The sequence below is a fragment of the Nycticebus coucang genome, chromosome 8 (genome assembly GCF_027406575.1).
Source record: "Nycticebus coucang isolate mNycCou1 chromosome 8, mNycCou1.pri, whole genome shotgun sequence".
Classification (NCBI taxonomy): Eukaryota; Metazoa; Chordata; class Mammalia; order Primates; family Lorisidae; genus Nycticebus; species Nycticebus coucang.
In genome coordinates, this window is record NC_069787.1 from 89833698 (window position 1) to 89850256 (window position 16559).

Genomic DNA, 16559 nt, shown 5'->3' on the forward strand with positions numbered 1-16559 from the left:
AATGAAGGATTTTGAATTTTTTATTTTCATTTTTTAGTTTATAAGACATGCATCATCTTTTAACCCAGATTCCTGGTTTATGAGAAAGGGAAATAGAGCTTTTAGGCTCTCAAAATATTTTGCAAGTGAGAAAATGTAAAGATAGTCTCAGCCAAGGAAAACAGATACACTAAGCCCCATCATCTGTACCTACATCCTAAGGCAAGAGAATTGCTTGAGCCCAGAGTTGGAGGTTGCTGTGAACTACAATGCCACAGCACTCTACCGAGGATGACTAAGTGACACTGTCTCAAAAAAAAAAAAAAAAACTAAACTATAGAATGTTTTTTAAAATAAATTATTTTCAGTCTTTTAAAGAGTATAACACTTGTTTCAAGTAAAACTTTATGAAGAAGTTCATACATAAGACAAAAATGGAATTGCACAACTGGACTGCTCAATTACCATTTTCTGTGTTAGCTCTGAAGCACTTCTGGAAATTTCTAGGGCTCCTGGGACCACAATTTGATGATGCTTTAAAATATCATGATGTGTTGAAACTAGTTATTTAGGATCTTTTAGCTGACTTTTGGGTATCTTACATTGTGTTAAAGGACAATACTGTAGGCAATTTATATCTTCTGAAGCAAATGCAGGATTCATGCTCATGAAAGCTAGGAATGAACACATCAAAATCATGTATCTGAAAAAAAAAAAAGCTTCTCTTTTTCAGGCTGGAGCTGGAAAGAGTTTCCTTTGTAAGTGTTCTTTTATTGAGATCTATAATGAGCAGATATTTGACCTATTGGACTCTGCATCAGCTGGACTGTACTTAAGAGAACACATCAAGAAGGGAGTCTTTGTTGTTGGTGCAGTGGAGCAGGTGATAACCTCTGCTGCTGAAGCTTATCAGGTACACTGCTATGAATATTTATTTGATTCGGAAGCAACAAACATACTGTGAAAACATCCCAGTAAAGATGTATCGAGGTGCCAAAATTATGTTATAAAGGCATAATACAGAACATTCATGAGGCATGTAGAAAAAATAATATTGGTAACATTTTACAGGTCTTTCCTTAAAATAGAATTTTGAACCTCTCGATTTTTGCATTATTTCTGTGCTATTCATTCTTATCAGGTGCTCTTAAAAACTACACTGAAGGTAACAATTCATTAGTGACCATATTTCTTTAGAGATTCCTCCTGGGAGCTGCCTGTTTGAAGCATGCCTAAGAATTTTTATTTAGCCTTTAAAGCAACTGGCTGTTCTCTTTGTCTTTCTACCTTTGCTTGCTTGTTAAGTGTCAAAAGCCAATTTCTATTGAGCATCCAGCTCAGGACAAACCTCTTGATAGGAATTTACAAAGTACTGCTTGTATTTTTATGGCATCTGATCTGTCCAATTGATTTTAAATAATTGTTTATTATGTAATATTTGGTGCTTTGCCACGTGTATGTAAGTTACTAAGCACAATGTTAAAATGAACTTGCAGGAGTCCATTAGACAATTTAAGACTGAAATATCAAGCACATATGATACATATATAAAAATCGGTTATTTTATTCATAAATTATGTCGCAATAAATCTCAAACACTATGAGTCACACAAGGTCCACGATTTTTATTTTATTTATTTATTTATTTTTGCAGTTTTGACTGGGGCTGGGCTTGAACCCACCACCCCCAATATATGGGGCCGGGGCCCTACTCCTTCAGCCACAAGAGCCACCCCACAACTTTTATATATATGCCATATGTGCTTGAGAGGAATGTATAGCCTTGGATACAAGGTTTTATGATTTTACTAATTTGTCTCTATAAATCTATTGATAGTTCAGAAAGATACATTGGTCTCCCAATAAGATGTTGCTTTTGTTAATTTCTTCTTGATTTTTTGTCGATTTTAGTATCTGTATACTTATGGAAATATAATAAGTTCTCACTTTAATGTTGTTAATAAGTTCTTGGAAACTGTGGCTTTAAGCAAAACGACTGTAATAAAACCAGTATTACCATAGGTTAATTGATAGAAATAGGAATTAAATTCCTGGCGTGGCGCCTGTAGCACAGTGGTTACGGCACCGGCCATATGCACCAAGGGTGGCGGGTTCGAACCTGACCTGGGCTAGCTATAACATCTTGATAACTTAGGCATTCCAGGTGTGAGATGATGTCTGTAAAGCACTTACAATGTGCCAAGCGTGTGGCCACTGTTAAGGCTATAGACTCCTTTAAAAAAAAAAAAAGAAAGAAAAAATTAAATTCCTATGGCATGTTTCTGGTCACAAAAACATCAAAAACTTCTAAATAAAGATGCAAGACACTTCTAGGATTGGAATGTGATCTATGTATTTGAGAAAGATTAATATAAACAAGTAATATGATTATTTACCCAGAATTTGGTGCACGTGTGAGAATGCAGTTGTAACAGTGGTGGGTTAAATCAAGGAATAAAAGTTTACAAAATGAAAATTGTCATGAGCCCTAACTTTTATTATGCAGTTCCAAAACAATAACAAATATGATGGGCTCACTGCATTTGTATGAGTATCATATAGTTTATGAATTTTTCTTTGACAATTTGTATTTATTTTCTAGCCTGCTTGTTCTAGTTCAGGGTTGGGGATAGCCAGAGCTTATACTGACAGTTCAGAAAGCAAGAACTAACCCTAGACAGGACAGTAGTACATCTTAGGGCACACTCATACACACCCCACACTCACTCATACTATTTATTTGCTTATTATTTTTTTAAAACAAGGTCTTACTTTATCACCCAGGCTGAAGTGCAGAGGCATAATTGTAGCTCACTGTAACCTTGACTCCTTGACTGCTGCCTCATCCTCCCAGTTAGCTACGACTACAGGTGCACACCACCATGCCCCATTAAGTTTTTTTTCATTTTTTGTGGTGACCAGGCCTTACTATGTTACACAGGCTGGTCTAGAACTCCTGGCCTCAAGCATTTCTCTGCTTCATCCTCCCAAGTTCTGGGATTAAGCTGCAACACCTGGCACACTGGGGATATTTAGACATGCCATGCACATCTTTGGGATGTGGAAGGAAAAATTGGAGTACCTGGGGAAACCCATGCATACATAGGGAGAATGTGCAAATTCCACACAGTAGCCGCAGCTGAGAATCAATTTTTTTTCCCCCTTGTAAGCATCACTACAAAATGACATTGAACAAAATGATGTTATTTGAGGACCGGCTATTGACTGTTTTATTAGGTACATGTACAATTATAGATTAGTATATGTTCCTTTGATTTGAATCTGTAATTTTTTATTGACCTTTTTCTTTTATATCAACATATTTTGCTTTGCAAATCTGTTTCATCCATTACTCATGTACCACTTAGCATTCTTTCAATTAGGATTTGCCTGGTATATGTTTTCCCTTAAGTCCTTTTGTGTTTTAATATTTTAGATGTTTCTTGTGAACCCCATGGTTATATTTTGCTTTGTTAAAAACCATTCTCGACAGTATCATACCTCATTTACTTACATTAATAGGATTGTTAATACTGTTGGACTAGTTTTTATTGTCTTCCTTGGTGTTTTTGTCTGTTTTATTTAGTACTGTTTTCTTGCCTTCTTATTTTTGATCCAGTTAACAACAAGATTTGTTAGAAAAAACTTTTCTTTTTCCCATTGATTTGCCTTAAAAAAATTTTTTTTTCTTTTTTGAGTTGAGTGGTCTCCCTATGTTGCCCAGACTGGCCTTGAACTCCTGGATTCAAGCAATCCTCCTACCTCAGACTCCCACGCAGTTGGAGTATAGGCATGTGTCATGGTGCCTGGGTGTCCCATTGAATTGCCTTTGTACCTTCAATGAAAATCAGTTGACATGTGTGTGTGGGTTTATATGACTGTTTTCTGTCCTGTTGATCTATTTTATCTCTTTTCACCAGTAGAAAACTATTTTAATTTTGTAGCTTATTGCTGAGTAGTATCTTGAAATCAGGTAGGGTAAGTCCTCCAACTTTGTTCTTTTTCATGATCATTTTAGTTAATTCTTGGTCCTTTGCATTATTGTTTATATACAACCAGCTTGTCAATTTCTACAAAAAAGGCTGCCAGTATTTTGAGTGAGATTGCTTTGAGTCTTTGATCTTTTTTGGTAGAATTGACATGTTAACACGTTGATTCTTCTAATTCATAAACATTCGCTAAGTATTTTTGGTTTTGATTTTTGTATAAGCATTCAAGCAAACATACTCATGTTTACTTTTCTCCCTTATGTTGCACAAGTGATACCATACTGTGCTACTTTTATACCTTTCTGGTTTTGTTTTTATTTATTTGTTTAATTTGAGACAGATTCTCACTTCGTCATCTCCCTTGGTAGAGTGCTGTGGCCTCATAGCTCACAGCAACCTCAGTTTATTGGGCTCAAACAATCTTCTCGCCTCCAGCCTCCCTACTAAAAGCTGGGACTACAGGTGCCCAGCACAATGCCTGGCTATTATTATTATTTTTTTTAGAGATAGGGTCTCACACTTGCTCAGGCTGGTCTCGAACTCCTGAGCTCAGGCAGTCCACCCACTTTTGCCTCCCAGAGTGCTAGGATTACAGGCGTGAGCCACCACTCCCGCAACACCTTGGTGTTTTTAGATAATATTATTTTGGAGTTTGTCTTATGTTTGAAAAACTCTCTTTTTTATTTTTTATAGTGATATGAATGTATCATGATTTACTTACTATTTAATATACAGTATTTAATGGTATGAAAAGGAAGCATAAAGTATTATCCAAGAAATATAAAAGATACAAATAATTTTAGTTTTATACTGTGGCTGATTAATAGTGAGGGTTGTAACATTTATTTATTTATTTATGTTTATTTTATTTTATTTATTTATTTATTTTTTTTTTTGTAGAGACAGAGTCTCACTTTATGGCCCTCAGTAGAGTGCCGTGGCCTCACACAGCTCACAGCAACCTCCAACTCCTGGGCTTAAGCGATTCTCTTGCCTCAGCCTCCCGAGTAGCTGGGACTACAGGCGCCCGCCACAACGCCCGGCTATTTTTTGCTTGTAGTTTGGCCGGGGCTGGGTTTGAACCCGCCACCCTCGGTATATGGGGCCGGCGCCTTACCAACTGAGCCACAGGCGCTGCCCTATTTTATTTTATTTTTTGAGACAGAGGCTCAAGCTGTTGCCCTGGGTAGAGTGCCATGGCATCACAGCTTAATAGCAACCTCAAACTCTTGGCCTTAAGTGATTCTCTTGCCTCAGCCTCCCAAGAAGCGGGGACTACAGGTGCCCACCACAACATCCGGCTATTTTTTTGTTGTTGCAGTTGTCATTGTTGTTTTAGGTGGCCCAGGCCAGGTTTGAATCCACCAGCCTCGGTGTTATGTGGCCAGCGCCCTACCTACTGAGCTATGGGCACCGCCCAGTTATAAGATTTATTGAGTATAGGTATGAAGCACTGTGTTAACTTTTTTTTTTGTATTCATTCTTTAAATTTGAATATATTCTTTGAAGTAAAGATACTAATTTTTCCATTTTACTCCGTACTTATTATGAACTTGCTACTCAAAATACAGTCCTCAGAACATCAGTGTTACCTAATAGCTTGTTAGAAAAGGAGAATCTCGGCTCTGTGCCTATAGCTCGATGGCTAGGGAGCCAGCCACATACAACGGAGCTGGCAGATTCGAATCCAGCCTGGGCCTGCCAAACAAAAATGACAACTACAACCAAAAAATAGCTGGGCGTTGTGGCAGGTGCCTGTAGTCCCAGCTACTTGGGAGGCTGAGGCAAGAAAATCGCTTAAGCCGAAGAGTTTGAGGTTGCTATGAGCTGTGACACCACTGGCACTCTACCAACGGTGACAAAATGAGACTCTATCTCGAAAAAGAAAAAAAAATCATAATCTCAGGCCCCAATTCACACTGAATTAGAGTGAGAATTTTTTTAAAATTATTTATTTATTTTTTGCAGTTTTTGGCTGGGGCTGGGTTTGAATCTGCCACCTCTGGCATATGGGGACAGCGCCCTACCCCCTTGAGCCACAGGTGCTGCCCCTAGAGTGAGAATTTTAACAAGATTCCTAGATGGGGTGGCGTCTGTTGCTCAAAGGAGTAGAGTGCCGGCCCCATATGCCAGAGGTGGCAGGTTCAAACCTAGCCCTGGCCAGAAACTGCAAAAAAAAATCAAAGATTCCTAGATGATTTATATGTATATTAAACTATTGGTCCTGCCCTATGGGGTAGGTACCCATATTTCCATTTTATAGATAGGAAGACTGAGCCCTGAAAAGGTTCAACTGGTCCCAGACCATACCTAGTAAATTATGGATCAAGGTTTGAACTCATGTTCATCTGGTTCCAGAGCCTGCAGTCTAAACCTTCATGTATCCTGCTTGTCATAGAAAATAGAGGGGAAACCAGCCTGAGCAAGAGTAAGACCCCATTTCTAAAGAAAAAAAAAAATGGCCGGGCACACACAGGTGCCTATAGTGCCAGCTACTTGGGAGGCTGAGGCAGGAGGATAACCTGAACCCAAGAGTTTGAGGTTGCTGTGAGCTATGATGCTATGGCACTCAAACGAAGTAAGACTCTGTCTAAAAAAATAATAATAAGAAGAAGAAAATAGAGGGTGAAAATACTTCGTAGGCTGAAAGAGCCATCGAAACTTTAGGTTTCAAGATAATTAGGAGATTTTTCTTGTCTAACATTTTCATTGTCTAATAACTAGTTAAAGAAAGGGGTTTGGAGAGGTTTTGTGATTTACATGAAATTAACACAAATAGAGGGTGCCCAAATCAGTTAAGATCTTATGCCTTCTGGTTTCCTGTTTGTTCTTTTTCTGTAGCATGGAGAGGGAACTCAAAGGAGAAAAAGAAACTTGTGTATGTTCCTTGATGAACCAGTAATCCTTCTCACCACTCTATAGATTTCCTACTGATTTTGGTGTCTGTTGTATACCACTTGGAACTTAGGATAGTATAATTTCTCTTAGAAAGCTGGATAACAATGGAAAGTCCATAGCATTCCTCTCTCCTGTTCTAGAGGGGAAAAAATACTCTGTGTAAATATTTTGAAAGTAAGTAATTAATTAGCTGTATGTTAGTATTTTTCTTACCAAAATAAGTGATTTTCAAGTGCTTATTTTATGTTTTAATTTTGTCTTAAGTATACCTACTGTTGCGTCTTTTAACATATTTTCCTTTTGCGTAGGTGCTGTCTGGAGGATGGAGGAACAGACGTGTGGCATCAACATCAATGAACAGAGAATCCTCTAGATCTCATGCAGTCTTTACCATTATAATAGAGTCCATGGAGAAAAGCAATGAGATTGTGAATATACGGACCTCCCTGCTCAATCTGGTAGATTTAGCAGGATCTGAAAGGCAAAAAGATACCCATGCAGAAGGGATGAGGTTGAAGGTAAGAGTGAAATTATACTCTTCAATTTGTGCGTGAATGCTTCCTAAAAGTCAGTTTGGCCATGTGACACATAGTAGCATTTAGGTCAAGGAAGAACTGTATATATGATGGTGGTCCCATAAGACACAGTTTAGATGTGTAGGAGGCCATACCATTTAGATTTGTGTAAGTATACTCTGTAATGTCTGTACGATGATAATATTGTTTAATGATGCATTATTCAAAAGGTATCCCTGTCAGTAAGCCATGTACGACTGTACCAAACTGAGAGTTGTAAGGGTTACAAATAATTGAGAGATTGTTTGTATCTGAAAGGAACAGATTTTTGTTATGAGATAGGGACAATAAACATAAATGGGGTAGGGCAAATCTGACAATGGCAAGAATGTTTAAATTTAGGCCAGAGGGGATAATGTACAGCAGGCAGCAGGGGTTAGAAGAAGAATGACATGGATGGCTTGGAGAGAGAGAAGTGTGGAGAAGAAATACTTCTTACGTTGTTGCTTCAAAGGATTTTGGTGGGAGGAGAGGGATAGGGAATACATGCTGGGAAGGGGGACATCTCAGGGATTATTTTGGGTGCAGAATGAGTGTGACATTTAGCATTTCAGCATGGGTCACTGGATTGGTTGGCTCGAGAGGCAAGTAGGTCCCAATCATCAAGGACCAGGAGTGGCAGGCCACATTTGGACTCCACTTACCAAACACTGGGATACACTTAAAAATTTTGAGCAAATGAATGTTTTCATGAAGTCTGTTTTATAAAAACATAACCATCTGATCCACCACTGTCACATTCAAGAGGGGAAAGCCTAATGAGAAAGACAGTTATGCTGGGCGCAGTTGCTCACGGGGCATAGGGTGGGACCCTGTCTTAACAACAAAAAAAAAGTAAAGAAATAAAAAATAAGCAACGAAATAAAATAAAAAAGCCAATAAAATAAAATAAAAAACAAACAAAAACAAAAAAAATTAAAAAAAAAAGAGAAAGACAGTTATGCTGTTAATATAGTTTAGGAGCAAAGGGTTAAGGATTAAGGAGCTAGTTCAATGTAGTATGTATTGTCAATATGTATGTACATATTGTAACATGAATTGCCAATAAAATTTGTATAGTTTTAGATACACATGGGTTAAGGGAGAAGAGTTGGTAGAGGTGAGGAAGAGAGCTGCTTTTTGCATTAAATGTGAGAATTTGGGCCTCCTGTGCTCTTGGACAATTTCAGGCAATCTAAAGCTCATGCTTCCATTGAGATAAGCAGCATAATAAAAATAGGAAAAGCTTCTTAAAGAGCATATGCCAATCCTGTTGTAAAGCGCTTTACATATATTAACTCATTTAGTCTTCTGAGAAGTAGGTGCTATCCTTTCTATTTTATAGGTTAAGAAATTGAAGTAAGCAGAAAGAGGGACGGAGGGAGGTGGGTGGGGCCTTGGTGTGTGTCACACTTTATGGGGGCAAGACATGATTGCAAGAGGGACTTTACCTAACAATTGCAATCAGTGTAACCTGGCTTATTGTACCCTCAATGAATCCCCAACAATAAAAAAAAAAAAATACAATAATAAAAAGATATAAATGGAAAAAAAAAAAGAAATTGAAGTAAATTTCCAGAATCATACAGCTAATAAGGGTAGAGCTGATATTCAAACCAAAGTAGTCCAGCTCTGTAGATGGTGCTCTCAACCATGCCACAAAACAACCTTTCTGAATTACTGTATAATAACACATAGTGGTAACTCTGAATTCAGCACATCTTGCACTTTTTACTCTTCTACGCTTTTTTTTTTTTTTTAATATTTCTATCACTACAACCCAGTTATCAAAATATGCTACCTGCATCCAATGTAACATATTTAACCCAAACATTTTTCTTTTCTCCCTAAACTACTGTCTTAGAGGGTTTTTTTTTTTTTTTTGTAGAGAGAGTCTCACTTTATGGCCCTCGGTAGAGTGCCGTGGCCTCACACAGCTCACAGCAACCTCCAACTCCTGGGCTTAAGCGATTCTCTTGCCTCAGCCTCCCGAGTAGCTGGGACTACAGGAGCCCGCCACAACGCCCGGCTATTTTTTGGTTGCAGTTTGGCCGGGGCCGGGTTTGAACCCACCACCCTCGGTATATGGGGCCCGGCGCCCTACCGACTGAGCCACAGGCGCCGCCCTTTAGAGGGGTTTTTATTATCCTTTTCAGAATTAGACTGAATATTCTCTTGTAATAAGTTTATCAGTGACTTTGGGTTATTAGTTACCATATTCTTAAACTGTTTAGCATAAATATGCCCTTCCCCTTTCCCCTTTATTTTGTTCTGGTCTTTATCTCTACCTAAAAGTTATCTTTAAACTATTACAATCATGATGTGGCATTAATATTTTTTTCTTTGCGTGATTTTTGTGTTTGTCTTCTAACAGTAAAATTATACTGTACATCAAATAGGAAAAGGTTAGGGGATAGTTGAGGACATTTTCATTGCTTAAAAGTTAGTTGTTCTGGGGCGGCGCCTGTGGCTCAAAGTGGTAGGGCGCCGGTCCCATATGCCGAAGGTGGCAGGTTCAAACCCAGCCCCGGCCAAAACCCACAAAAAAAAAAAAAAAAAAGTTGTTCTTTATTAACATTGTCCCTGACTTGCCTTTCCATCCAAAATGGTCACTCAGCTAGATACATTTTCATTTGAAACACCAAAAAATAACCAATGCACCTAAATTTTGTCCTTATTCCCAACATCTTAGGAAGCAGGTAACATAAACCGATCATTGAGCTGCCTGGGCCAAGTGATAACTGCCCTTGTCGATGTGGGGAATGGAAAACAGAGACATGTGTGCTACAGAGACTCTAAACTTACCTTCTTACTACGGGTAAAGTAGATCTTTGGGCTCTTTTGGTTATGCTCACTAAGGTCCATGGTGGGGCAGTCTCTCAGCCTGAATACATTTTCTTTGCTTAAAAAGATCTTGTGAGTTCTCACTTGAAAATGTGCACCATTCATATCAAACAGGACTCCCTTGGAGGTAACGCCAAAACAGCCATAATCGCAAATGTTCATCCTGGATCTAGGTGTTTTGGGGAAACCCTATCAACACTTAATTTTGCTCAAAGAGCCAAGCTGATTAAAAACAAGGTAAAATACTTTTGAGTATATTTTATTAAATAAATTAGAAAATATTTAAGGTTGCAGTCGGCCATATTTGTAATTGCTCTAATATTGACATGAACATTTATTTCTCTGTAAAAGTTATTTTACTGTATGCAATATTTCTGTTTCATCATTCATAGCCTTTTATATCATACATGAAATTAAAAACCTACCTAGGTTAGATCTTATGGTTGTTATTGTTTAGTAGTTTTATATGAAGGGAAGGCAAAGTTTTTACTTTGTAATTGAGTTGGAAACCAAATGAATTTGTCTGAAGCATCTCTGTCAGCAGAGATGTATGTGCGTCTGTCTGCATGTTTGATGGAGGGGGAATACTATGTACACGTGAGAGTAATTTGAAAACATTGACAAACTTTGTCTTTCAAGTGGTCTATAGCGCTAATCTGAAGATATAGGGGAAAAATAGTGTTTTTTCAATTTTCTCACTCAATGATCAACACAGAAGGCTCTATGACCTGTGGTCACCAAAAAGTATATGGGAATTTCTCTGTACCAGAACCCAATCAGTCAGTTCTGCAGTGGACATCAACCAGGTGTTCTCCAATTAAATTCCAGTTCTGATACTATCTACCTGGTAATAGTGTCAGGTCCTGCAGGTTGAAGGCTCAGTTCCCCCAAACAGCCCCCTACTTCCAATGCCAATTCCAGTCCCCAGATTGTTTTACTATATACCTGTGCTTCCCATGGGCTTCTGATGACCCTCTCTTTAGGTTAATTTGCTAGAGTGGCTCACAGGACTTGGGAAAGCACACTTACTGGTTTATTATAAAGGATATGGCAAAGAATACAAATGAAGAGTTGCATAGGGTGAGGTATGGGTAGTGGTGCGGAGCCTCTCAGACACATGCCCTCTCCAGACACACCACCCTCTAGGAACCTCCACATGTTCAGCTATCTGAAACCCCCAAGCCAGTCCTGTTGGGTTTCTGTGGAGGCTTTATTAAACCATTGGCTGTTGATGATCAGCTTCACAGTCAGCCTTGCTCTTTCCTGAAACTGGTCCCCATCCTGAAGCTGCCTAGGGACTGCCAGCTACCAGTCAATTTACTAGCAGGCAGAAAGACATTTATCATTTTGGAGAGTCTAAGGATTTTAGCCAAAAATCAGGGCTAAGCCCAAATATATATGTCACAATATCATATCTAAGATTTCCTCATTTTACTTCATATGCAAAAACTTTGATATTGGTGTACACCAGTGCAGAGTAAACTTTTTTTTTTTTAAGAGGCAGAGTCTCACTTTGTCGCCCTCCGTAGAGTGCTGTGGCATCACAGCTCACAGCAACCTCCAGCTCTTGGACTTAGGCACTTCTCTTGTCTCAGCCTCCCAAGTAGCTGGGACTACAGGTGCCCACCACAATGCCCGGCAATTTTTTTTTTTTCCAATGGCAGTTTAGCTGGGGCCAGGTTTGAATGCACCCCCCTCTGTATATGGGGCCAGTGCCCTACTGATTGAAGCACAGGTGCTGCCTTTTTTTTTCTTTTTTTTTTTTGTAGAGACAGAGTCTCACTTTATGGCCCTCGGTAGAGTGCCATGGCATCACACAGCTCACAGCAACCTCCAACTCCTGGGCTTAAGTGATTCTCTTGCCTCAGCCTCCCAAGTAGCTGGGACTACAGGTGCCCGCCACAACGCCCGGCTATTTTTTGGTTGCAGTTTGGCCGAGGCCGGGTTTGAACCCGCCACCCTCGGTATATGGGGCCAGCGCCTTACTGACTGAGCCACAGGCACCGCCTGGTGCTGCCTTTTTTTTTTTTTTTGAGAGTCTTATTTTATTGCCCTCAGTAAAGTGCTATGGCATCATTGCTCACAGCAACCTCAAACTCTTGGGCTTAAGTGATTCTCTTGCATACAGATGCCTGCCACAACAGGTACCCGCCACAGTACTTGGCTATTTTTTAGAAATGGGGTCTTGGTCTTGCTCAGGCTGTTTTCGAACCTGTGAGCTCAGACAATCCATCTGCCTTGGCCTCCCAAGTGCTGGGATTACAGGTGTGAGCCACCACATCCAGCCAGTAAACTTTTCTTATAAAGAACCAGATGGTGGCAGTGCCATAGCTCAGTGGGTAGGGCGCTGTCACATATACTGAGCTGACCTGGGCCAGCTAAAACAACAATGACAACTACAAAAAAACAAAAATAAAAGAAATTTAAAAATAGCTGGGCGTTGCGGTGGGCACTTGTAGTCCCAGCTACTTGTGAGGCTGAGGCTAGAGAATTGCTTAAGCCCAAGAGTTTGAGGTTGCTTGTGAGCTGTGACTCCATGACACTCTACCGAGGGCAACATAGTAAAACTGTGTGGTGGGTTCAAACCCAGCCCCGGCCAAAAACCAAAAAAAAAAAGAACCAGATGGTAAATATTTTGTGCATTTTGGGTCACATGATCCCTGTCTCAATTATTCAATTTGTATTTGTAGTGAGAAAGCAGCCATTGACAAGAGATTAAATGTGATAACAATGTCAACAAATGGCTATGCTCTAGTGCACCTTGATTTAAAAAACAGACAGTGTTTGGTCCATGGGCAGCATTTTGTCAGCCCTTGGTGCAGACTGTTAAATGACCAAGGAGTTGCCTACTTATTCTGGAGAGGCGGAGACCCCGTGGTTCTAGACAAAAGAATTATAATGCCATAAATTGGTAGATTAATTTCTTCCATCTTTCAAGGGAGAAATTGATCTTTCTTACCCCCGAAAGTAGACCCCTTAATCATCTGATCATAGAGTGAAGAGGTCCATGTTACCTCTTTCCCTCCATACATCAGAAGAATATAGGTCTAGTGGTTACTTATTTTACTTCCTTGGATTATGATACTTCCTCTGGAGTAGGGATGATATGAGGAGGAAAAATCATTAGAATTTTCCAGCCCTATGTCTCTTGAGACTTACTAAAAGTCTTTGGAGAGTATAGAACTGCAATGATAATTAGAATTATGATGTCACCAATGTGACAGTGATGTCAGAAATACAGTGCCTCATAATGAGCCTAGCCATAAGTGTCAGAAGCAGCTGGACATGGCTTCTTAACACACAAAACAACAAAACCAGGAGCCTTATACTAGTCTCTGTAATGGTGAGTCCCCTTGCTGGAGCCTTTCAGTGGAGAGTGCCATGGTATCTGGGGCTTATTTAAGGATGAGCTATTTAAATCTTTCCCAAGGAGCAGGCTGGGCCTACAACAAGAACATGGGTGATCTTGGAGCTGTCAGAGGGTGTTTTCTCTTCACTGAGTAGTAGGTGCTCAGCTGTTGGCACTTTTTATCAGCCTCTGGGTGTTGTGAGCCTTCTTTAAAATTTATTATTTTAATTAATAAACTTTATTTTTATAGGCATTATAGGTTCGCCACAAAATTGAACAGAAAATACAAAGATCCCATATATTCCCTGTCCCCATATGTCTACAACCTCCTCCACCATCCTGCACCATGGTGGTACATTTGTTTGTGGGCCTTTTTAACCTTTTAGAAGTTGTCTTAAATAAAAGGTTTGTTTAAGAAAATGAAGATATCATTCAGTGTGGGGGGGGGGACCTAACCCCTCCTACCAGGAGAGCTGTTAAAAAATAAAGTGTTTGCTCTTCTCCATTGGGAGAGTGGAGTGAGGCTGTTGTTCTCAAGGGGAAGGAAGTGTTAGATGAACACTCAGATCCTAAGGGTGACCCAACCTAAAGGCCCAGGGCTAGTCAGGAAAGGTAGGAAGAAAGTAGGATCTTGGAGAGGGAGATCCTGGCTGGTGCTGGTCCCCCTCTGGAGGTAGGTATGAAGGCACAGGAAAAGGAAGCTTCTTCTCTACTCCAGCACACTGTGATTCCCATGGACTTTTTTTTTTTTGCAGTTTTTGGCTGGGGCTGGGTTTGAACCCACCACCGCCAGCATATGGGGACGGTGCCCTACTCCTTTGAGCCACAGGCGCCATCCTCCCATCTTTTGACTGTAAGATGGAAGTGAGGTTTTCTTTCCTGTTCATTACTCTAAATCATACCAACAAATGTAAACACAGGACTATATCACTCAAAAAGCATTCTTTTAATGCTTTTTAAAAAATTCTTGAATAGGCAGTGGTAAATGAAGACACCCAAGGAAATGTGAACCAGCTCCAAGCTGAAGTGAAGAGGCTCAAAGAACAGCTGGCCCAGCTTACTTCAGGGCAGACACCACCAGAAAGCTTTCTGACCAGAGGTAGGCTGTGCACCATGTCCTTATCTTAGAGAAGACTGTGTACAAATATAAGCACCCTCCAATGATAGTCACCACAGGATAATGCTACCCAAATTTTTCTGCAAGTACAGGCAGTCCCTGGGTTAGAATGAGATAGGTTCTGTAGATTTGTTCTTAAGTTAAATTTGCATGTAAGTTGTAACAGGTACATTTACCTATTACCTATAATAGCCCCTGTTCATAAGTGGGAAGTGCATTATCAGTTGGGTGTTTATATTTCAGGGACTTACTGTTACAAGACCATTCACAAGTGTGAGTTGTACATAGTTGGATTATTTGTGACTCAGAGACTGCCTGTATCCTTCTGTTTATTTCACCTGTATGTATAGGAACATAGTATGTTGTTTATATTCAGATAATAGATACGATAGACATTGAGCTCTATGAGATATGGTCAAAGGGACATAAAATAATTTTGAATAGGCCTGAAGTTTTGGCTTACCCCCGTAATCCCAGCATTTTGGGAAGCCGAGGCAGGAGGATCACTTGAAGTCAGAAGGTTGAGACTAGCCTGAGCAACATAGCGAGACCCTGTCTGTACAAAAAAAGTAAAAATTAGGTGGGCATGGTGCCATAAGCCTGTAGTCTTAGCTATTCAGGAGGCTGAGGCAGATGATCACTTGAGCCCAGGAATTCAAGGTAACAATGAGTTATGGCTGTGCCTCTGCATTCTAGCCTGGGCAATAAAGCAAAAAAGTGTCTGTAAAAAAATTTTTTATTCCAAAAAAGTGCTAAAAAGAAGAGTAATTTCATTTATATACACTTCTTAAATTCATAGCATGTGTAATCTATATATGTTTACTAAAATACACATTTTAATAATTTAGTAAACATATATAGGTTAGCATGAGATAGACTTATTTTTCTCAAAGAATAGCTAGTGGAGAATGAATTACTTTGAAATACATAAAATTAAGAGGGTGAATTATATCTCAGGGGGTCCTACTACCTGGGAACCCCCGGTAGTTTTTTTTAGATTCACTTCTAATTCTGTCATACCATTTATAATGTATAATATATGTTAACTAAATAAAGGGAAACTTACTTTTCTTTGAAGAATACCTGGTTATGTAGAATGGGCTAATTTGAAATCCACAATCTGCTGATGATAGTCTGGTCTTTTTAGATTAGTTGAAAGCAGTTAATTAAAGGCTGTTTTAGCTTATCTCTTGGTTTTAAAATTTGAGAAGTAATTGTTTTTTCCTTTTCATTTCTTACTGATTCTTTACAGACAAAGAGAAGACTGATTACATGAAATATTTCCAGGAGGCAATGCTATTCTTTAAGAAATCTGAACAGGAAAAGAAGGTAGGAAAACTGAATTAATAATAAGGGGGATTCGAGTTATTTTAGGCTTTTGCTATGTGGTTTTTGTTGCTCTATTGAGTGAAATAAATGGTAGCAGCTCAATAAGGGAAGTAAAGGAAGATTGTGTGCCATTAAGATTAAGATTTTCTCTGTTTTCTTTTAATGTTCTCTCTCTTAGCAGTATCACTTTAAGATTAAAGCAGTATTTGTTGCTGGGCTTATGAAATTTTAGGGAGGCTGAATTACTTTTCATGTTTAACCGAATTATGACTTTCTTAAGTCTCTAATAGAAAAAATTACCCAATTAGAAGACCTCAACCTCAAAAAGGAAAAATTTATTCAATCCAATAAAATGATAGTGAAATTCCGAGAGGATCAAATAATACGCCTGGAAAAGCTCCACAAGGAATCCCAGGGCAGCTTTCTGGCTGAGGAGCAGGATCGTTTGCTCTCAGAATTAAGGGATGAGATTCAAACTTTGCGAGAACAAGTGAGTACAT

General features: G+C 39.2%; 1 protein-coding gene across 1 annotated transcript in view; it reads left to right on the plus strand.

Moving 5' to 3' along the window:
- The window catches only part of KIF15 (kinesin family member 15), a 95899-nt gene that overhangs the window by 15895 nt on the left and 63445 nt on the right, over positions 1-16559 (plus strand). The window contains exons 7-13 of the mRNA XM_053599409.1: positions 713-892; positions 7175-7384; positions 10113-10238; positions 10379-10501; positions 14589-14712; positions 15983-16059; positions 16340-16549. Of these exons, the coding sequence (XP_053455384.1) occupies positions 713-892; positions 7175-7384; positions 10113-10238; positions 10379-10501; positions 14589-14712; positions 15983-16059; positions 16340-16549 (1050 nt within the window). The remainder of the gene's footprint in view (positions 1-712; positions 893-7174; positions 7385-10112; positions 10239-10378; positions 10502-14588; positions 14713-15982; positions 16060-16339; positions 16550-16559) is intronic.